Consider the following 17,058-nt stretch of genomic DNA (forward strand, 5'->3'; position numbering starts at 1 on the left):
ATTACTGATCAATTATATCTATATAAGTTATTCTATCTCTTAATTCTTTAACATAATTTTCTGTCTTTTTTCTTTTATTTTTGTTGGATGTTCTGTCTTTTTCGTGCCTTGGCCTTAGGCCTGGTAGAATTGCAGCATCTCTGTCCGGAATTCGTTCTTTCCCGGAAGCTAGTCCCACTCAAGCAAGAACTAGCAAACCACTTTCCTCACGACGACAAAAGCAAAACCAACCAAAACTGCAGTCTAAATCATTCGAAATTGTACATCTGTAATATATATATATATATATATATATATATATATATATATATATATATATATCTGTGTTAGGAGTAAAAAAGCTCAGTAATGCAATTTACATGCTATGTAAAAGTGGTAAGCATATCACCGACAAGCGTATAACGCACGCACGAGAAAATCTGCCTTGTAAGTAGATGTATACCTCTGAAACTAAGTTTCTCCTAAAACGGGAGACGAAGGAATAAAAAGAAACTATTTCAACCATTGACATAAAATTAGCAACACACTCATCTGGTTGAATCCGCACGTTTCTTTATTATACTCATTTTTACAGGAACAATTAATCGGGCAAGGTAAGGGGAGGTAAAAATTTGTTCAGAACAAAAGAAGGCACAACATAAAGCAACAGAAGAGAAAAAAACATATTCTGCCGAGCGACTTATCAGCCTGCATTACATGCCTTCTAACCCTCGGACTACCCCTCCCCGCGAGATTATATGAATTCGAATAAGTATAAAAGTTTGCTAACGAGTTGCCAAAAACCATTGCGTATACCATTTTACCAAACATTCCAACTCCTGGATTGATCGTGGTTGTGGCGACGCCCGGATTATTCATTGGGCCTTGTAGGGGACTGTTTAGTTGTGAACCGTATGGAGAACTCCGATAATGAAGTTGTGGAGTAACGTATGGACTGGTTGGGGTACCGGCTGATCGAGGTGTGTCAACCCCACAAGGACGAAAGGGTCTTCTCGGAATCACCATACCAAGATGAGAAGCCCTGCCTTTCGAGGGTTTCGGGGGGTTTTGTTGTTTGTCCCCGGCCATAAAGTGGGATTAGAGAGGACTCGGAGACTTCAGCTTTGCATACAGGGCACTGGTGCAGTTTCTGCTCATCTAGATTGAGTTGATTTTTTTACGAGGACAAAAAGATAAAAAGCAAAGTGTGAGAGAAGGGAAGGGAATGAGATGACAATAGGAGAGGAGACAATTCTACTCCGCTCTAGAGAGCTAGATTGAGTTGATTGTAATTATTGGAGACTTAATTTGGAGATGGAGGATACACTGAAGCAACTGGAGCTCTAATTCATGTTGCATGTTGGTTAAGTTGTCACTATAATCTATACTTTTAAATTAACTGAGGATTTAATAAGATGTATTCATACACAAGGTAATTTAATAGAAATTGTGATGCTACAATGTAAAAGCTATGATTGGATGTTTTGAACTTTTTCATGAAGTCAGTAAATAATTTACAATTTTAGTCACGTCTCAAGATTAAACTTTCTGGGTATGACAACTAAGGCCTTCTATGATAAAATCACACATCTAATAGTAAGTGATTAAGTTAGAGATAATACCAATGATGTTAATGGTGAACCGTGCTGGATCGAAGAAGTTTGCCATCCCCCATGCAGAAAGACCATAAGATAGGTGACATGTCTTTCTGTGAAAACAAACGCATGTTTTGGATGGATCCTTAGCTACTAGGCAGAGCTGAGCAAAGGAAAGGATAAGATCAATGACGTTTGTGATGTCCAAATATGAAGTTAAATCCAGAAATCTGTTAGGTTTTGGTTGCTTGGCAGCAACCTGGCTATTGCTCATCCATGATGTCCTTTGCCCACAACCCAAGTGGTGGTGACCCTTTTGGCTAGCATCCAGGGTCGATTAGTCATTACCAAAGTCGCCGATGGCTTTCTAAACGAGTTGACCACTTTTCCTTGAGGGTTCTACGCCACCATACTTGTTCATCGACAAATTATTGCGTGTATCTAATTCACCGCATGAGATAATAATATTTTGAATTGTAATTTAGTTCCTAAATCTTGGATTCCTTGAGATTTTGTTCGCACACATAATATAATTTTTATAAGATTTATGAATCACGTACTGTAATTTAGTTCTTAAACCCTATATTACGTGATGTATCGAATTCCCGAGATAATTAGTTATACCTTTCATATTAAGTTGCTACCCTACAAGGTCCACAACGAGATGCATGTTTTGTTTTGGGGTGGTAGCAAACGGGCGGGCCTATGTGTAACTTGAAAACTTAAAAGAGGTTGTAGGAAAAAAAAACGGCATGCCTCGTCGGATGGTTCGATATGGATACATTGGATAGGGATTAGAGTAAAGAGATTTTTTATAGTGCATTGGAGTATCAAATATTTTGAATTTTTTAAACATTTTTATTTTCGATCAAAAACATAAAAATTAAGATTTGACGATTAAAATTTTGAAGCATTCCGTTTGAAGTGTTTTTAGAGTGTCTGCTAACTAAGTTAGACAATACAATACTCAATTTCAACACTTCCCTTGAAGCATAATTATGGTACTAGCTAATCTACGAAAATCTCACCATCTCAATTTGGTCACAGTTCTCATCAGTCATGTCTTTTGGATGAATGAACCACATCTGCATAACTTAGTCAAATATGCGGATCCATAGTCTACACTTTTTAAGGAAATGAAAATAATAAATTAGACGAGTAGAGTTACACATACAACTTGGTTATTAGTCTATCAAAGTAGCCTTACTCTCTAAAATATAGTTTACACTTCCTTTGGCGTATACTTAAGGAAATGAATAACCACTATTTGTGATCAAATGTTATCAACAATGTATGTTTCTCGGTGGAAACAATTAAGGAATGAATTGGGTAAAGAAAATGATAAGAAGTGAGAGATAAATGAGTCGAGTCAAGCCGGATATCAGAATACTTAGCTTTAACTAAAAGAAATCTCTGAAGCTCGAGTTAAAACTTGATTGACTAGAGGAGGTCAAGCTTGGCTAGAATGCTTCTTTTCAAATTTGAGCTTTGCTTGTATGTAGGATAAGCTAATGTCACATTTGGCTTAATTTGGCCTATATATGACCTAACATGTGGCAATACATGATTTAAAGACGGGCTAATAAAAGTTGAGTGGGATTAATTTTCTTCATTAGATGGTATCTAACCTAAAATGTATATTTAATCTAAACCCATTCTTTTAGATTTGGTATATCTCATATCAATAGTTAATTTACTAAGATCCTAGTGTTTAGAAATTTTTAATCAATTATATCTCAATTTTCATTTTTTGTTACAAGGGGCCGATGCACAAGGAAACCAACAAGAATTATACTTAACCATTTTAAATCTCAAATTAAATTAAATGTTATGATCAGCTCGTGATGGTATTACTATTAATTATGATATTGTTGATGAATTATTGAACAATGATATCTATATTAGTTATTCTATCTCTTAGTTCTTTAACATAATTTTCGGTCTTTTTCATGCCTGGGCCTTAGGCCTGGTACAATTGCAGCATTTCTGTCCGGAATTCGTTCTTTCCCGGAAGCCAGTCCCACTCAAGCAAGAACTAGCATCCCACTTTCCTCACGACGACAAAACTAAAACCAACCAAAACTGCAGTCGAATCATTCCAAATTGTACATCTGTAATGCATATATATATATATGTGTGTGTGTGTGTGTGTGTGTGTGTGTGTGTGTTAGGAGGAAAGAAGTTCAGTAATGCAATTTACATACTAAGTAAAACTGGTAAACATATCACCGACAAGAGTATAATGCACGCACGAGAAAATCTGCCTTGTAACTAGATGTATACACCTGAAACTATCCAAATTTCTCCTAAAACGGGAGATGAAGGAATAAAAAAGAAACTATTTCAACAATTGACATAAAATTAGCAACACACTCACCTGGTTGAATCAGCACGTCTTTCATATAATCTTATACTCATTTTTACAGTTACAATTAATCGGCCAAGGTAAGGGGAGGTAAAAATTTGTTCAGAACAAAAGGAGGCATAACATAAAGCAACAGAAGAGAAAAAAACATATTCTGCTGAGCGACTTATCAGCCTGCATTACATGCCTTCTAACCCTCGGACTACCGCTCCCCGCGAGATTATATGAATTCGAATAAGTATAAAAGTTTGCTAAAGAGTTGCCAAAAACCCTTGCATATACCATTTCACCAAACATTCCAACTCCTGGATTGATCGTGGTTGTGGCGACGCCCGGATTATTCATTGGGCCTCGTAGGGGACTGTTTAGTTGTGAACCGTAAGGAGAACTCCGATAATGAAGTTGTGGAGTAACGTATGGACTGGTTGGGGTACCGGCTGATCGCGGTGTCTCAACCCCACAAGGACGAAAGGGTCTTCTCGGAATCACTATACCAATAGGAGGAGCCTTGCCTTTCGAGGGTTTCGGGGGTTTTGTTGTTTGTCCCCGGCCATAGAGTGGGATTAGAGATGACTCGGAGACTTCAGCTTTGCATACAGGGCACTGGTGCAGTTTCTGCTCATCTTGGTTTTCGGAAGACGGGCTCTGGAACTGAAGCCACTTGTATATGCAAGGCCAGCAGTAGAGGTGACCACAGAGGGTGACCACTGGATCCTGCACAGAGTCTAAGCAGATGCTGCAGTCGAAGGTGCCACAGGATTTGTTGTCGGAATCTGCTACTCCATCAGACACCGTATTCCATTTTTCATGGGAACATTTATCTTGTCCAACGGAGTTATTTCGAGCCACAACCTCTGGAAAGTTCTGCTCTGTAGCCATCTTAACTGATCGAGGAAGTAGTATTTCGTAGCTGCGTAAATCTGAGACATGGAACAACAAGAACGTTAAAATCATGGTCTGAAAATCAGCTTCTAGCGAAAGTTCAACGATAACAACGGCAAAGGCTACAGAGAGATGCCTAAATCAACAAGACTTCAAAGGATCAATCATGGTAACAAGACAGCGTCAAATTTACGCGATTGAAAGTCATTGGATCCAAATGTAAAAAGTTAAACACAAACAGTCCCACCAATATATAAATAATCAAATCAGTAAAGAAAAGTTAAACCAAACAGTATATGATAAGATCAGGTATTTGCCATGTTCATAGAACAGAAATGTTCAGAAACCAAATACTAGATAATTCGGTACCATTTTAGAACGATTCCCTCAAGAACGGATTTTGTTCAAATCATTTAATCTTGAAAGTTAAAGATTAACAATTTCAACCTCAAAGTTTCAAGCTTAAATGAATTCATATAAAATCTGTTCTTGAGGGAGTCGTTCTAAAGTGAAAATATTTAGGTAGGGTTAAACAGATATCGGTTAGGTGAGAATTAGCAAATATTATGTTATCAACCTCAAACAATATCTGCCCCTTAACTTTAAGTTGATGGAACCTAACACAAGCACATGTCTTTCATATCGCCACCAATAAACGCATCGAGTTGAAAATGTAGGCGAAAATCAACAGAGACGCCAGGAATACCTATGTTTTCAATGCTTTAGGTTGACTAGAAGAGATAATCCTGTTAGGGAAAACAGGTGAACTAAGCAGCCTAAAACATGATAGATCTAAGTAAGTGTTGTTTTATGCAATTTGTGTCACCTTTTTGTTGTTCTTCAACAGGGTATCAAGTTCCATGGTTTTATATAAAACCAACTACAAACCAAAGCAAAAAAAAGAAGAGGCAAGAACCCCTTTGATTCTTGAGCTGAATCGCTGGACGATGAATCAGCTTTTCAGCTCGAGAATCAGAAAACACAGCAACCCAAGAGGAAAAACCATTCAAAGAAACAAACTCATATATAAAACAAGGAACAGATAGAGGGAAGTTGAGTGCAAACCAGCAAGATTCGAGAGGTGGGTTTTGGTGGGTTTTCTTTTCTCTGTGAGCTTCGAAGCAGAGCGTCAATGGACAAACAGAGAGAGGTATGGAGATTGCAGGGGGAGGAGGATGAAGGGAATCGGAAAGGAAAGCTGAGGAGGAAAGGGGGAGGGGAAAAGGGTATATATAGAGAGACAAAACATATTACGTCTTCCAGAAACCATTATTTGATATTAAAAAATGATAGATCCATGAGCCACTTTGCTCTTCACGCACGGTTCAACTCCTTCCCTTCTCTCTCTCACACATACGTGGCACCCCACCAATTTTCTTTTCTTTAAAATATTTTCCTTTTCCATTTTTAAAAATAAAATTTTATAATTCATTCTTTCCACTGAAGTTCATTATTTATTTGATGTTATTGTTTGTTTTTTTTTCTCTTTCTCACACCTTGTTTTGTAGTTGGTGTGCAAATTTAGTCGAATTGGCCAAAGTATTATGACTCCCACTTTAACGCTCGAGTTTGAATATTCTTTTATCGTTTTACATACTTTTGAATTTTAAAGTTAGTCCATTTTTTCACTTCAGAAATATAAATAATATCGTTTTAAGAAAAAAAAATTATCAAAAAACTCATTAAAATTTAGGGCCATTCATTTAAAATTAAGAAAGTATTCTCATGGAATTTTATTTGCATATTTTTTTCTCTTTTTGTTTTTATTTTGTTTCTTATCATCATGTACTGATTTGTCTACATCAATTGAGCAATTCCTCTGTTACTTCCAAAAGAAAGAGGCAAAGTTGAAGTCGTGTCACTTGGAAGAAGGGAGAACAAAATATTCAAAGTGACAAAAGAAATTCTAGAATCTAGACATTTTCAACTTTTAACTCGTAAGATGAATTTTCTTGGTTCCCGAATGTTCCTTGAAGAAATTTGCTTCACTTTATTTTCTTCAAGCCCTATTTTGTTTCTAATATTTTTTTTTAACTTTTTTTTTTTTTTGTAAATATGGTTAAATAATTTTCTTTTGTATGGATATCATACAAGCAAGAATGAAGAGTGAGAATTCAAGAAAAAGACTTTAAGATGGTCAGAAATACAAGTCATGTGTTGTAATAAGAATAGACGACATGATTAATATGTCTTATTTTTTAGGCATAATAAAATCAATACATATATTATGATTTAAGTGAAATAATAAAGTCATGTAACCGTGTTCTAGGCGCACTAAAAAATTGCTCGAAACTTCTATAATTCAAATAAAATGTACTTATTAAAACCATCTTCCTTTGGACAAATTCAAGAGGATTTGGATCTACTGGCTTCCGGATCTATTGGCATTCCGATCGTTGTTTGAGAACATTGGGTTTACCATTGTCTAAAGTTGAATGGAACTTATGTCTTCAAACCCCAACTTGAAATATTCAATGATCTACTATTTAAAAATTCATTCTTTTGAGGGAAAAAGTTGATTTAGTTTAAGATCAATATATTCTTTAGTACTTAGGAATATATCAAGAGTTTTTTTTGGTTTTAGGCTAGATCAATGAGTTTTTATTAATTAATTAGGTCTAGGTAAGGAAAAATGTCACATGATTTTTTTTTTATCTTTTAGGGAACTAGCTGGTGGTTTTGCCACAACAATCCACCATTTTGAGGGTTGGGAAGACTCACAAGAGCATTTCAGCCTCCTTCTGGCCACCAACGTGTGGTTCACTAGTGCTAGAAATCGAACGTAGGACATGCCGTGTGAAATACGAGCTTGAAATTCGTTCTCAACCACTGAGTCATCTTGTGATGGTTAAATGTCACATGAACTTCAAGTCAATATAAATGGTCAGAAAATGACTATCTTTTAGTCTTGCTGATCTGTCTGTGACTTAAAATCAAACCTTAATGCCAATCAAGCACACTGAGCTTGTAGAAAATACCTACTTTTTGGGCAAAATGAAAAATCTTTTAAGTTAAAAAAACAAGTTGATATTGATATTATTCTTTCTACAAGAACAAGATGTGATATTCATATTGATTTGCCAACTAAATTTGGTTCTGGGATCGAAATTGTAACTAATTAGTTGGTGTTGTGATGAAAACTTGATAAAGCAAGTGAATCACGTAACCTGTTAATGTGAATTTGCGTCTACGACGTCCATATTCCAACCAGCTATTTTTAGCAATATGTTTTCAATCAAAATAGTTATTGAAATTGGTATAACTCATCACTTTAGTCTTTGAGATTTGAAATTAATAGAAGTGGTCCCTGAGTTTGTTCACCATCAATCATTTTGGTCATTCCTTAAAAAATTATGTTAAATAAAAACCAAATGACAAAAATACCTCAATTTAATAAACAATGGGCTAAAATAATTTGACAAAAAATAAGGGTATTTTTATCATTTTATACTTATTTAATATAGACTTTTCAGGAAATGACCAAAATGATTGATGATAGACAAACTCAATGATCATTTATATTGATTTCAAATTTAAAAAACCAAAATAAAGAGTTATACAAATCTCAGAAACCATTTTGACTAAAAAGCTATTTAGCAACTTCACCCACCTCCAATTTTTCTGCCACTACTATAATGTTTTCTTTTGGCCGGTACCACTCATGTACTATATTATTTAATTCGTTTCGGCATTACTTATTCTTCACTCACAAGAATTCCATATCGTAAACCCTTTACCTTTGTAGTTGCATTGGCGGAGCCACGTTCATGGCCACGGTGGCCTATAGCATACGGAGGATTTAAGTTCTTTAATATTAAAAAGACTAATTAGTTAGGCTATTATATAATTTTTAGATAATGCTAATGAGATTAAATTTTGTAAACTTTGTAGATGTTGATAATTGGATTATTACTTAGTGTTGAATAATGTGCTTATTTCCTATTGATGACACGTCAGTTTTCAAATTTGGTTTAAATATTTGGTTTTCCTAGTTTTATAAGTAATGGTAGGTTGGCTACTATATAATTTTTTGGTAATGTTAGGGAGACCAAATTTTGTAAACTTTGGGGATATTGATGATTGGATTATTACTTAGTGTTGATTAGCGTGCTTATTTCCTATTGATAACACATCATTTGGTTTTCCTAGCATTATCCATAATTTTGTGAGTAATGTTAGGTAGACTAAATTTGTAAATTAAATGATACGTCACCAATAAAAAATAAGCATGTTAATCAACACTTAAGTAATAATTCAATCATCAACTTCCATGTCATTTAGTTTACAAAATTTAGTCTACACATTTAGGCTTTCTAATATTACCCTTTAATTGTCCTAACTCGCCCAACTAATGAAAAGTCTGAATCCTAAGTTTGCTTTAGAGTATATAAAACAATAAAAGTAGAGAATTGTTATTGACACTCCAAAAATCTCATTCTACACTCCAAACTTTCCATATTAGAAAAGAAAAATACACTTGTGAGAAGTGTAGAATGAGATTTTTGGAGTGCCAATAACACTTCCCTAAAAGTATTTTAAATGCTAAAAAACTGATCATTTTAGCCAAAACTAATAAATTATAGTATTAAATTAAAAACTTTAATGTCATTACTGCCATACACCAGTAGACTGTAGCCTTTCATCACTCAAAGAATAAACTTCAATGTTGCCTGCGCCCCTTGCTGAAAATGTTAATTTAGATAAATTAACAAAGGATATCAATTCCATTAAGGATCGAAGGGCATAACTTGATAGGTATTTCTTCTTTTTATTCGTTAAGTTGTTACGAACAAGATTGATGCTATATGTTTTCTTCCTATTACAAGTTGCAACTTTAAATGTTTGCTTTTGTTAAATCTAGTTGAAAATTAATTTATGCAGAGCTATAAATTTCTTATTTCAAATTATTACTTACTATTACATACTTTTGTAGGCAACTAAAAAAGTCGAGGATTTGGTAATAATTTTAGGTTAACCCACCCACCTACTAAAAAATACCTAACTCTGCCAATGGTTGATAAACTAAGAGAATTTAGTCTTGTATTAATCTCCAATGGTAACACAAAATTGCTTCGAACGATTAGAGATTAATACATATTACCAACTACAAAAGTAAAAATCAAAGAAAATTGAATACTGCAATTCGCATGAATAAATTATGGGGTGTGCTATCTACACACCTCATTTTACTTCTCACACACCTTTTGATAATTTCTGTCAGTTGATCTTCTTCAATTCATCCGATCCGACGGCCGAAAATTCAAAAGGTGTGTGAGAAGTAAAATGGGATGTGTGGATATCAAACCTGTAAACTATATTTGTCACATCCCGGCCCAAACCCTCATCACATCCCGGACTCGACTCCACCGTAGCATGATATTGTCCGCTTTGGGCCCCAACCATGCCCTCATGGTTTTGTTTCTGGGAACACACCTTGATTTCGGTCGGGTTGTGTCAATATTACTCCTTAAAATAATAATTAAATCGAACTTGACTTCTGTTAGTATCAATCATCGAGGAACAAGGAAAATTGCATATAAAAAAATAATACGATACGTATACAAAGGAGTTTCTCGTATTTGTACAGTGGTATATCATCATTCCCCCTCTTATGACAAAACAAATAAATAAATAAAAGAATACTTTGGATGCGGTCCCTAATTATGAATATTCTTTAACTGAAACCTTGTTGGTTTTCAATTTTTGATCGAAGTCCCTAAAATAAATGTGACAATCTATTTCTATGTATGTTACTATATTTTTTAAATTAAAAATTAAAATTTGTAGTTGTTTATATTAATGAAATTTTAAATAAAAACCCATAATTTGTGGGATTAAAAATTTTAGAATATAAATTATACTATTGTGTGCGTGTGTGTGTATAAACATGGGTACATTCATCAAAATTGACCAAAAAATTATTGTACCAAAACACGGGTACATTCTTCAAAACCACACACACAAACAAAAACAAAAAAAAAAAAAAGAAAAAAAAAGGGATGTTAGGCTTAATAACTTTAATAAATTTCTTTGATTAAACTTGACATGGATACATTCTCAAATCAAAAAAAAAAAAAACATATAAGTTTAAAAATGGATTAGAAAAAAAATTGAATAGATTTTATATTAAAAAAAAAAGGTACATTTTACATATAAGAAATTGGTATATTTAAGAATGAGTACATTTTAAGATTAAAAATTTGAAAAATTTACATGAATGGATACATATAAGATTAAAAAATTGAAAACAATTTTTAAAAAAGCTAATGGGTACAAAATTATTAAAAAAATTTATTTATTTTTAGAAATGTTTTGAATTGAAAATTAGTTAGGAGTTTAATAAAGGTATGAGTATTAAAATTCTAAATTAATTATTAATTTTTATTTTAAAAAATTATGTAACTGACATGTAAATTCATTATTACATTAATGCTAAAAACTTAGATCAAAATCTAAAAACTAATAAGATTTCAATTAATAAATATTAGTAACTAAAGACCGAATACTAATTTTTTTATAAATAAACAACCCATCAAATCCCCAACGGCCAAGACCAACTTATAGGGTTAGGGAAGGACGATAAACACGAAGAGTAGTAAGAAGAATTATATATAAAAGTATTTTTATGATTATAAAAGTGCTTCCAATTGAACAGCTGCCGTCCACAGACTCCATACCTATGGACTTCGAGAACAGCAGTCTAGTTAGAGTAAATCTATAAATGTAGAGAATAAACTAAAGAATGATTTTGAGGTACGATTTGAATCGTTTTTTTTTTAAGTATTATTTGTCTCCATTTGAATGAGTTTGATAAAGGATTCTTGACAAATCATTTCCAAAATATAACAAAGTATAGAATATTCGATTAGCAAAACCAAATTATATTTCCTTAGAAATTATTAGAAAAAAATTGTATGAATGTGATGGAGAGATAAGACAGCAAGGAATGTAGAAACAAATTTCTAAAATTGTGTATGAAACATTATGCCATAATAGGTATTTATAGACATTAAAACACTCGTTCATCGAGTCCTTTCATTTTAGTTGAATATATACAACATTTCTTAATAGTGTTCACCCAAAAGATATGACAATTATTTAGAATTTTCAGAAAATAAATATTGTGATTACATTTTTTAACTTTAATCGTACAATTTGAATAAGCATTATGTCTTTTAACCAAAAGTTACAATTTAACCAAAAAGTACAAAGTTGAATTAAATCCGACCTTTCTATACATATGTTGCAGCACACATACTACGGATCGCAGCAGCACCAGATCATATATATCTATATATTATATATTCATATGTGTGTGTGTGTATATATTAATTATTGAAATCTCTAAACAAATACACAGTACAACCAACCATGTCGAGGAATTATTTCTGCATGAATCGCAAAAAATAAACCACAACACAGATATAATATAAAGCACGACTGGGAATTTGGGACAATGCTTTTTTCCTCCATAGTCTATACAAAATAAATTAAGAAATAAAGTCAAATAATTGTATTGCTTCTGCTTGCAGTGCTCATCCCCAGAAGAAAGCATCAAATAAGACAGCAAGTGATCGTTTATCGCATTTAGAAGGAAAAACAAATCGAATAATTTGCAAACTCTAGTTGACACTTACCATGAGTTAGTTGACCAACTATTGTTAAGTGTATAATGTCATCGGGGAAGGAAGTCAATGCTTTTATAGCAACGTTTAATTCTGTTATATCAAAATCATTAAAAATATATATATACGTTACAACCTCATGATATTTTGTTTTAGTTTCTCTTTGTTATGTGTTTACTCCCGATTGTTTACCCAAAAAAAAAAATTAACAAAAAAACATGAACGTTAATCACTAAATAATGTAACATTTTCGGCATGAAAACAATACATGTAACCCTAAGTTATCCTGGAGTATAAAGAGGAGAGATGCATGGGTGCATGTATAATCATACTGACAATTAGGGTTGAAGGTTAGGGTTTATAATAAGCATACTCTCCTCTGTTTAGCAAGCTCTTGAGTCTTGAAGGTTAGGATAACTGAATCAATTTTATTTATTTACTTTGGTAAGGATGGAATCAATTCTTTAATTAATCGGGTATAGGTCAAGGAATAAAAGATAAGTTTTTTTTGTTTTACTTTCATTTATTTTATTTTTTTCATGAAAATTTAATTACATACATAGGTACAATAGTTAATTAAATAGACACATGACACGATTTTAGAGGAGGTAACGATTAAGGGAGTGAGCAAAAACTGACTCTTTAAACTATACATATAGCATAGAGTTGATCTAGACACATTGGTTAATAGAAGTGAGACTTGCTTTTATACATATATGGGTGATTCCACTTCTATTTGAAATATGTTCGTAGAATGTTTAATGATGATATTGAAGACTAGTTAAGGAAACTTTTGGATGCTAATTAATCTCTAACTCATGTTCGACAAAGAGGTGAATTGGGTAGCTCGTCGGGTTGGCTCGTAATTTTTCAATTTACATTTCCTTGTTATACATAAATAGTTAGCAGCCATGCATGTACACAAGCACAATTGCTTAAACCTCAACAAAGCCTTATATATATTGCTAATATCCTAATGCAACGACTTCACGAGGAGTAGAGGGAGGGAATGTATTAATTTCTTGTGTAAGAGTGCGCAGGGACCTCTTGTATTTATACATGCTTGATTTCTAATCCTAACGCTATCGAATTTGATGAAGGCCCATGGGGCACGTGCCCCCTCTCAAATTGTTTTTTCACAAATAATAGTGTTGGTGGGTTAAGTTGTTAGTTGCTAGAGGAAGAGGGATCAAATTTGCACCGGAGTACATAGGCATGATGGATTTTCACCACTATAGTTAAGTGCCATCTGCCTCTCTCAAATCTTTTGTGTTAAAAAAATACCCTTGGTTTTAAATGACAAAAGTACTCCAAAATATATTTGCTTCAATTTTTCGCTGTGAAATATACAAGTTAAAAATAAAAATAAAAATGAAAACTAAACAACATCTCTTCAGTGCAATTCTATCACTCAATTCTCGTCTTAAGACCACCGGGAGGTGGATATCAAAGTTGATTATGGCAATTTACGAAGAAGAATAAAGGGAAAACCTTTATGTTTTTAACTAAATGACACTGATTTTTAGAAAGTTTATAGTTGGTCATTTTTCTTAAAATAATAAAAGGCCCGTTAATCCTCCCTCCTTCAATTGTCGTATAAAGTGGAGCTCCTAACCTTATACATATTTAATTTAACGCTTTGTTTTATTGACTAACAATATTGATCTAAAGACACAATTGAAACAGCACTAAAGAGTGGGGATGTACGCTAAAACACAATGGTATGGATCATCTAATTAGTGCTTGAGAAATGCCTCATTAAAAAAAAACTGAAAAAGAAATGATAAAAAAATTGGCGCTATGCGCACTATTGTTGGGATGCAATGAAGATAGAATCTTACATCCCGACAACTTAATTATGCCCTTGTGAATTAACTTTCTAGTTTTGCCCTTGAGTCCTAGGGTTGGATTACTTGAGTCCCAAGTTCATATTTGAGTTTCATCCCTTAAAACCCCTTTAACCCCTAATTAACTTATTTCAACACCAACTAGCTAGAAAGCCACAGGCCTTAGCTTATTTGAATTCCTAACCCTTAGTTCAAGACTTACAATTCTACACTGACCATGAAATCACAACCTGCTACCCTTAGCTAAAGACTTACAATTATTTTTTTCTTCACATTTTTTATCTTAGAATACTTTATACTACTTTTTTTAATTGGAAATCATTTTTCTTCTTTGATATAATCATAGAGATGTGTGAGAAGTAAAAAAGAGGTGTGTGGTATCGCATCCCATAATCATATCATTGTTGTTAACATTAATAAAACACTTGTAAGTAACTTATAGCTCATCGTTTATGGTTCTAAATAACTCTAGAGCTTAAATTTGTAAAACTTTGTTTTAACCATTCATCTAATCTTCGATCTATTTATCGTATATCATGCGGTTAGAAATCATTGTAAATCTTTTTATTTAAAATTAAATATAAATAGTACCTAACGAAAACTGACCGCACGATATACGATTAACGAATGTGATTAAAGGATTTTTGAGATCCCCACAAATAGGATCCTGAGAGGGTCCTCGTTCCTATTCTACCATCTTAAACGCATAGAATTTGCAAGCAAAAGAAAATAAAAGTCCACCTAGAATTTAAGGATAAATATTAATCCACCTGGAATGTGCATAGTGTCATTGACCAACAGAGACGGTGACATTCCTAAAGACCAAATCTAGACCGTAGATCAAATCTCGAGGCCGGATCACAGCCATAAACCATAAGAAACCAGGAGGTTGCAAAACCGTTAACGTTACAACTGCCACCGAACATCAGGACTCCCACCAGTCCCTCCTTATCTTTTATTTATTTAATGAGAAATGATAAGAAGAATATCTCAAAAATAAAACTCTTATAAATTATATGTTGCTTCATATTTTTTTGCATAATGTTATATATTGTTACTATACGAAAATTTTTACTTTAAAAAAAACTTTCTTAATATGTTTTTAGCACAAAATATTATAATTTTGTCTAATTATTTTTTTATGTTTGATAAGGGTTTGACTCCTTTTGCATGATTTGCTTTCGTCTGGAAGAAAATGAGATAGAAGGGCGTGGGCGTGGGCGTGGGCTTGGCAGATGGGGTGGCGTGGAAGCCACTGTGCAGATTATGCACCGCCACACGTAGCAGCACCTAACCGATACGTGGAGTTGGCAGGTATTAGGTTACGCACATTTTATTAGGAAAGCGAAAGGCATGGGAAAGGCGAAGTCACCAAGAAAGAGCCACTTCGTTTGGTGGGCACCATTCGTATTGTGGGATCGATTATATTTTTTGGTTTAATTCGATAAATAATTTTCGTGATAATAAAGTATTTGGAAGATAATTTATGTGGTGGTAAAATTTGGATTTAAACAATTTTGATGAAATTCGTTAGAAATTAAAGGGTAATGTTAAGAAGATTAAATTTGAAGATTAAATTTGCAAACTAAATAATATGACACCTATAAGAATATGCATGTTTATAAACATTTAAGTAATAAGTCAATCAATAACTTCTATGTGCGTTAGTTTTTAAAATTTAGTCTTCCTAACATTATCCGGAACTAAACCCTAAATCAAAAATTTCGTTTACCCCATTAATTCCCCGATACATCAATCTTGCCTGAGTCAAACCAAAATGAAAGACATGGGCACTAGCAAGCCGTTTAAAGCAGCTGCAAATGAGAACCAATCCCCCTTTCATATGCCTTCTGGAATTCACTCTATACCTAAAGGGCCATGACACCAGTGGTAAACTAAGTCATTGGATATGCTGTTAATACCTTATGGTAAAGGTTCTCCACATAGATTTGCAGCTGTTAATACTTTATGGAATTCTAAATTAACAAACCCCTGAAGGGAATTCCCTCATCTGGATCAAGTAAGGAGGTTTCCCACAATAACCTTATCATTCCTCTAATTCCACCAATCAATATCAACAGTGATATTGCCTGGTTAAACTTTTCTGCTTTCAGTTTCTTCATACGTTCCTGTTGTTCATGAATCATTTGACCAACTGAGAACGAAGGTCAAGATTTGTGGAGGCTTGTGTTTGATTTCATCTGACGGAATCTCTGAGACTCGACTGACGGAGCTTGGAAAGTGCGGTGACGCTCCTAAAGAACACCATCGATGACTGCAATGATTGATCACCTCTCTCTCTTGCCGTCGTATATGATTCAAGCTTGTTGTGCAGAGGTTGTACTATCCAACGATTCTAGTTAAGGAACCTTAACTAAATGCTTATGCTACTGTTTACTTTAACGAAAAATCATATTTTTACTCTAAAAAGTCAATCATGTTACTATTCACTTATAACACATTTTCATTAAAACTCAAAGTTTTCAAGCCATTTTCATTAATTTTCCTTTCTATTATTTAATCTCTTTGAAAAAAAAAAAAAAAAAAAAAACTTAACAGATAAATTAAGGGAAATTTTGATTTGGGGTTTAATTTCACCTCATGGGTTTAAATCCGTTTTTTTTTAGCACAGTCTATCTTCTAAATACTCTATCCCCACATGGGTTTAATATTTTTTAACGATTCAATTGTCTATTTTTAGGTCTTTCGTTAAGGATAATATCTATTAAAATCACTAAAATCCAAAACTAATAATATCTACTAAA

At 33.4% G+C, this 17,058-nt stretch overlaps 1 protein-coding gene and 1 pseudogene across 3 annotated transcripts; both read right to left on the reverse strand.

Annotated features, from left to right (window-relative positions):
* Positions 1-305: 305 nt before the first annotated feature.
* On the reverse strand, positions 306-1,150 carry LOC137707802 (E3 ubiquitin-protein ligase RMA1H1-like; annotated as a pseudogene).
* Positions 1,151-3,952: 2,802 nt separating this feature from the next.
* On the reverse strand, positions 3,953-6,037 carry LOC137707899 (E3 ubiquitin-protein ligase RMA1H1-like). 3 transcript variants are annotated; one of them, XM_068446840.1, is made up of 3 exons: positions 5,648-5,880; positions 5,399-5,567; positions 3,953-4,859 (listed from the first exon to the last, which is right to left on the reverse strand). In XM_068446840.1, exon 3 carries the CDS (start codon positions 4,816-4,818, stop codon positions 4,042-4,044), a length of 777 nt encoding a protein of 258 aa, XP_068302941.1. In that variant the 5' UTR covers positions 4,819-4,859; positions 5,399-5,567; positions 5,648-5,880; the 3' UTR covers positions 3,953-4,041. The 3 variants fall into 3 exon arrangements, with proteins under 3 accessions (XP_068302941.1, XP_068302940.1, XP_068302942.1); XM_068446839.1 differs by lacking the exons at positions 5,399-5,567; positions 5,648-5,880 and adding an exon at positions 5,887-6,037; XM_068446841.1 differs by lacking the exon at positions 5,399-5,567.
* Between the last annotated feature and the right edge of the window lie 11,021 nt (positions 6,038-17,058).

This window comes from Pyrus communis, chromosome 11, assembly GCF_963583255.1.
Source record: "Pyrus communis chromosome 11, drPyrComm1.1, whole genome shotgun sequence".
NCBI classification, from domain to species: Eukaryota; Viridiplantae; Streptophyta; class Magnoliopsida; order Rosales; family Rosaceae; genus Pyrus; species Pyrus communis.

Coding starts and splice junctions, on each gene's coding strand:
- LOC137707899 (XM_068446839.1), bottom strand. CDS start 4,818: ATGGCTACAGAGCAGAACTTTCCAGAGGTTGTGGCTCGAAATAACTCC.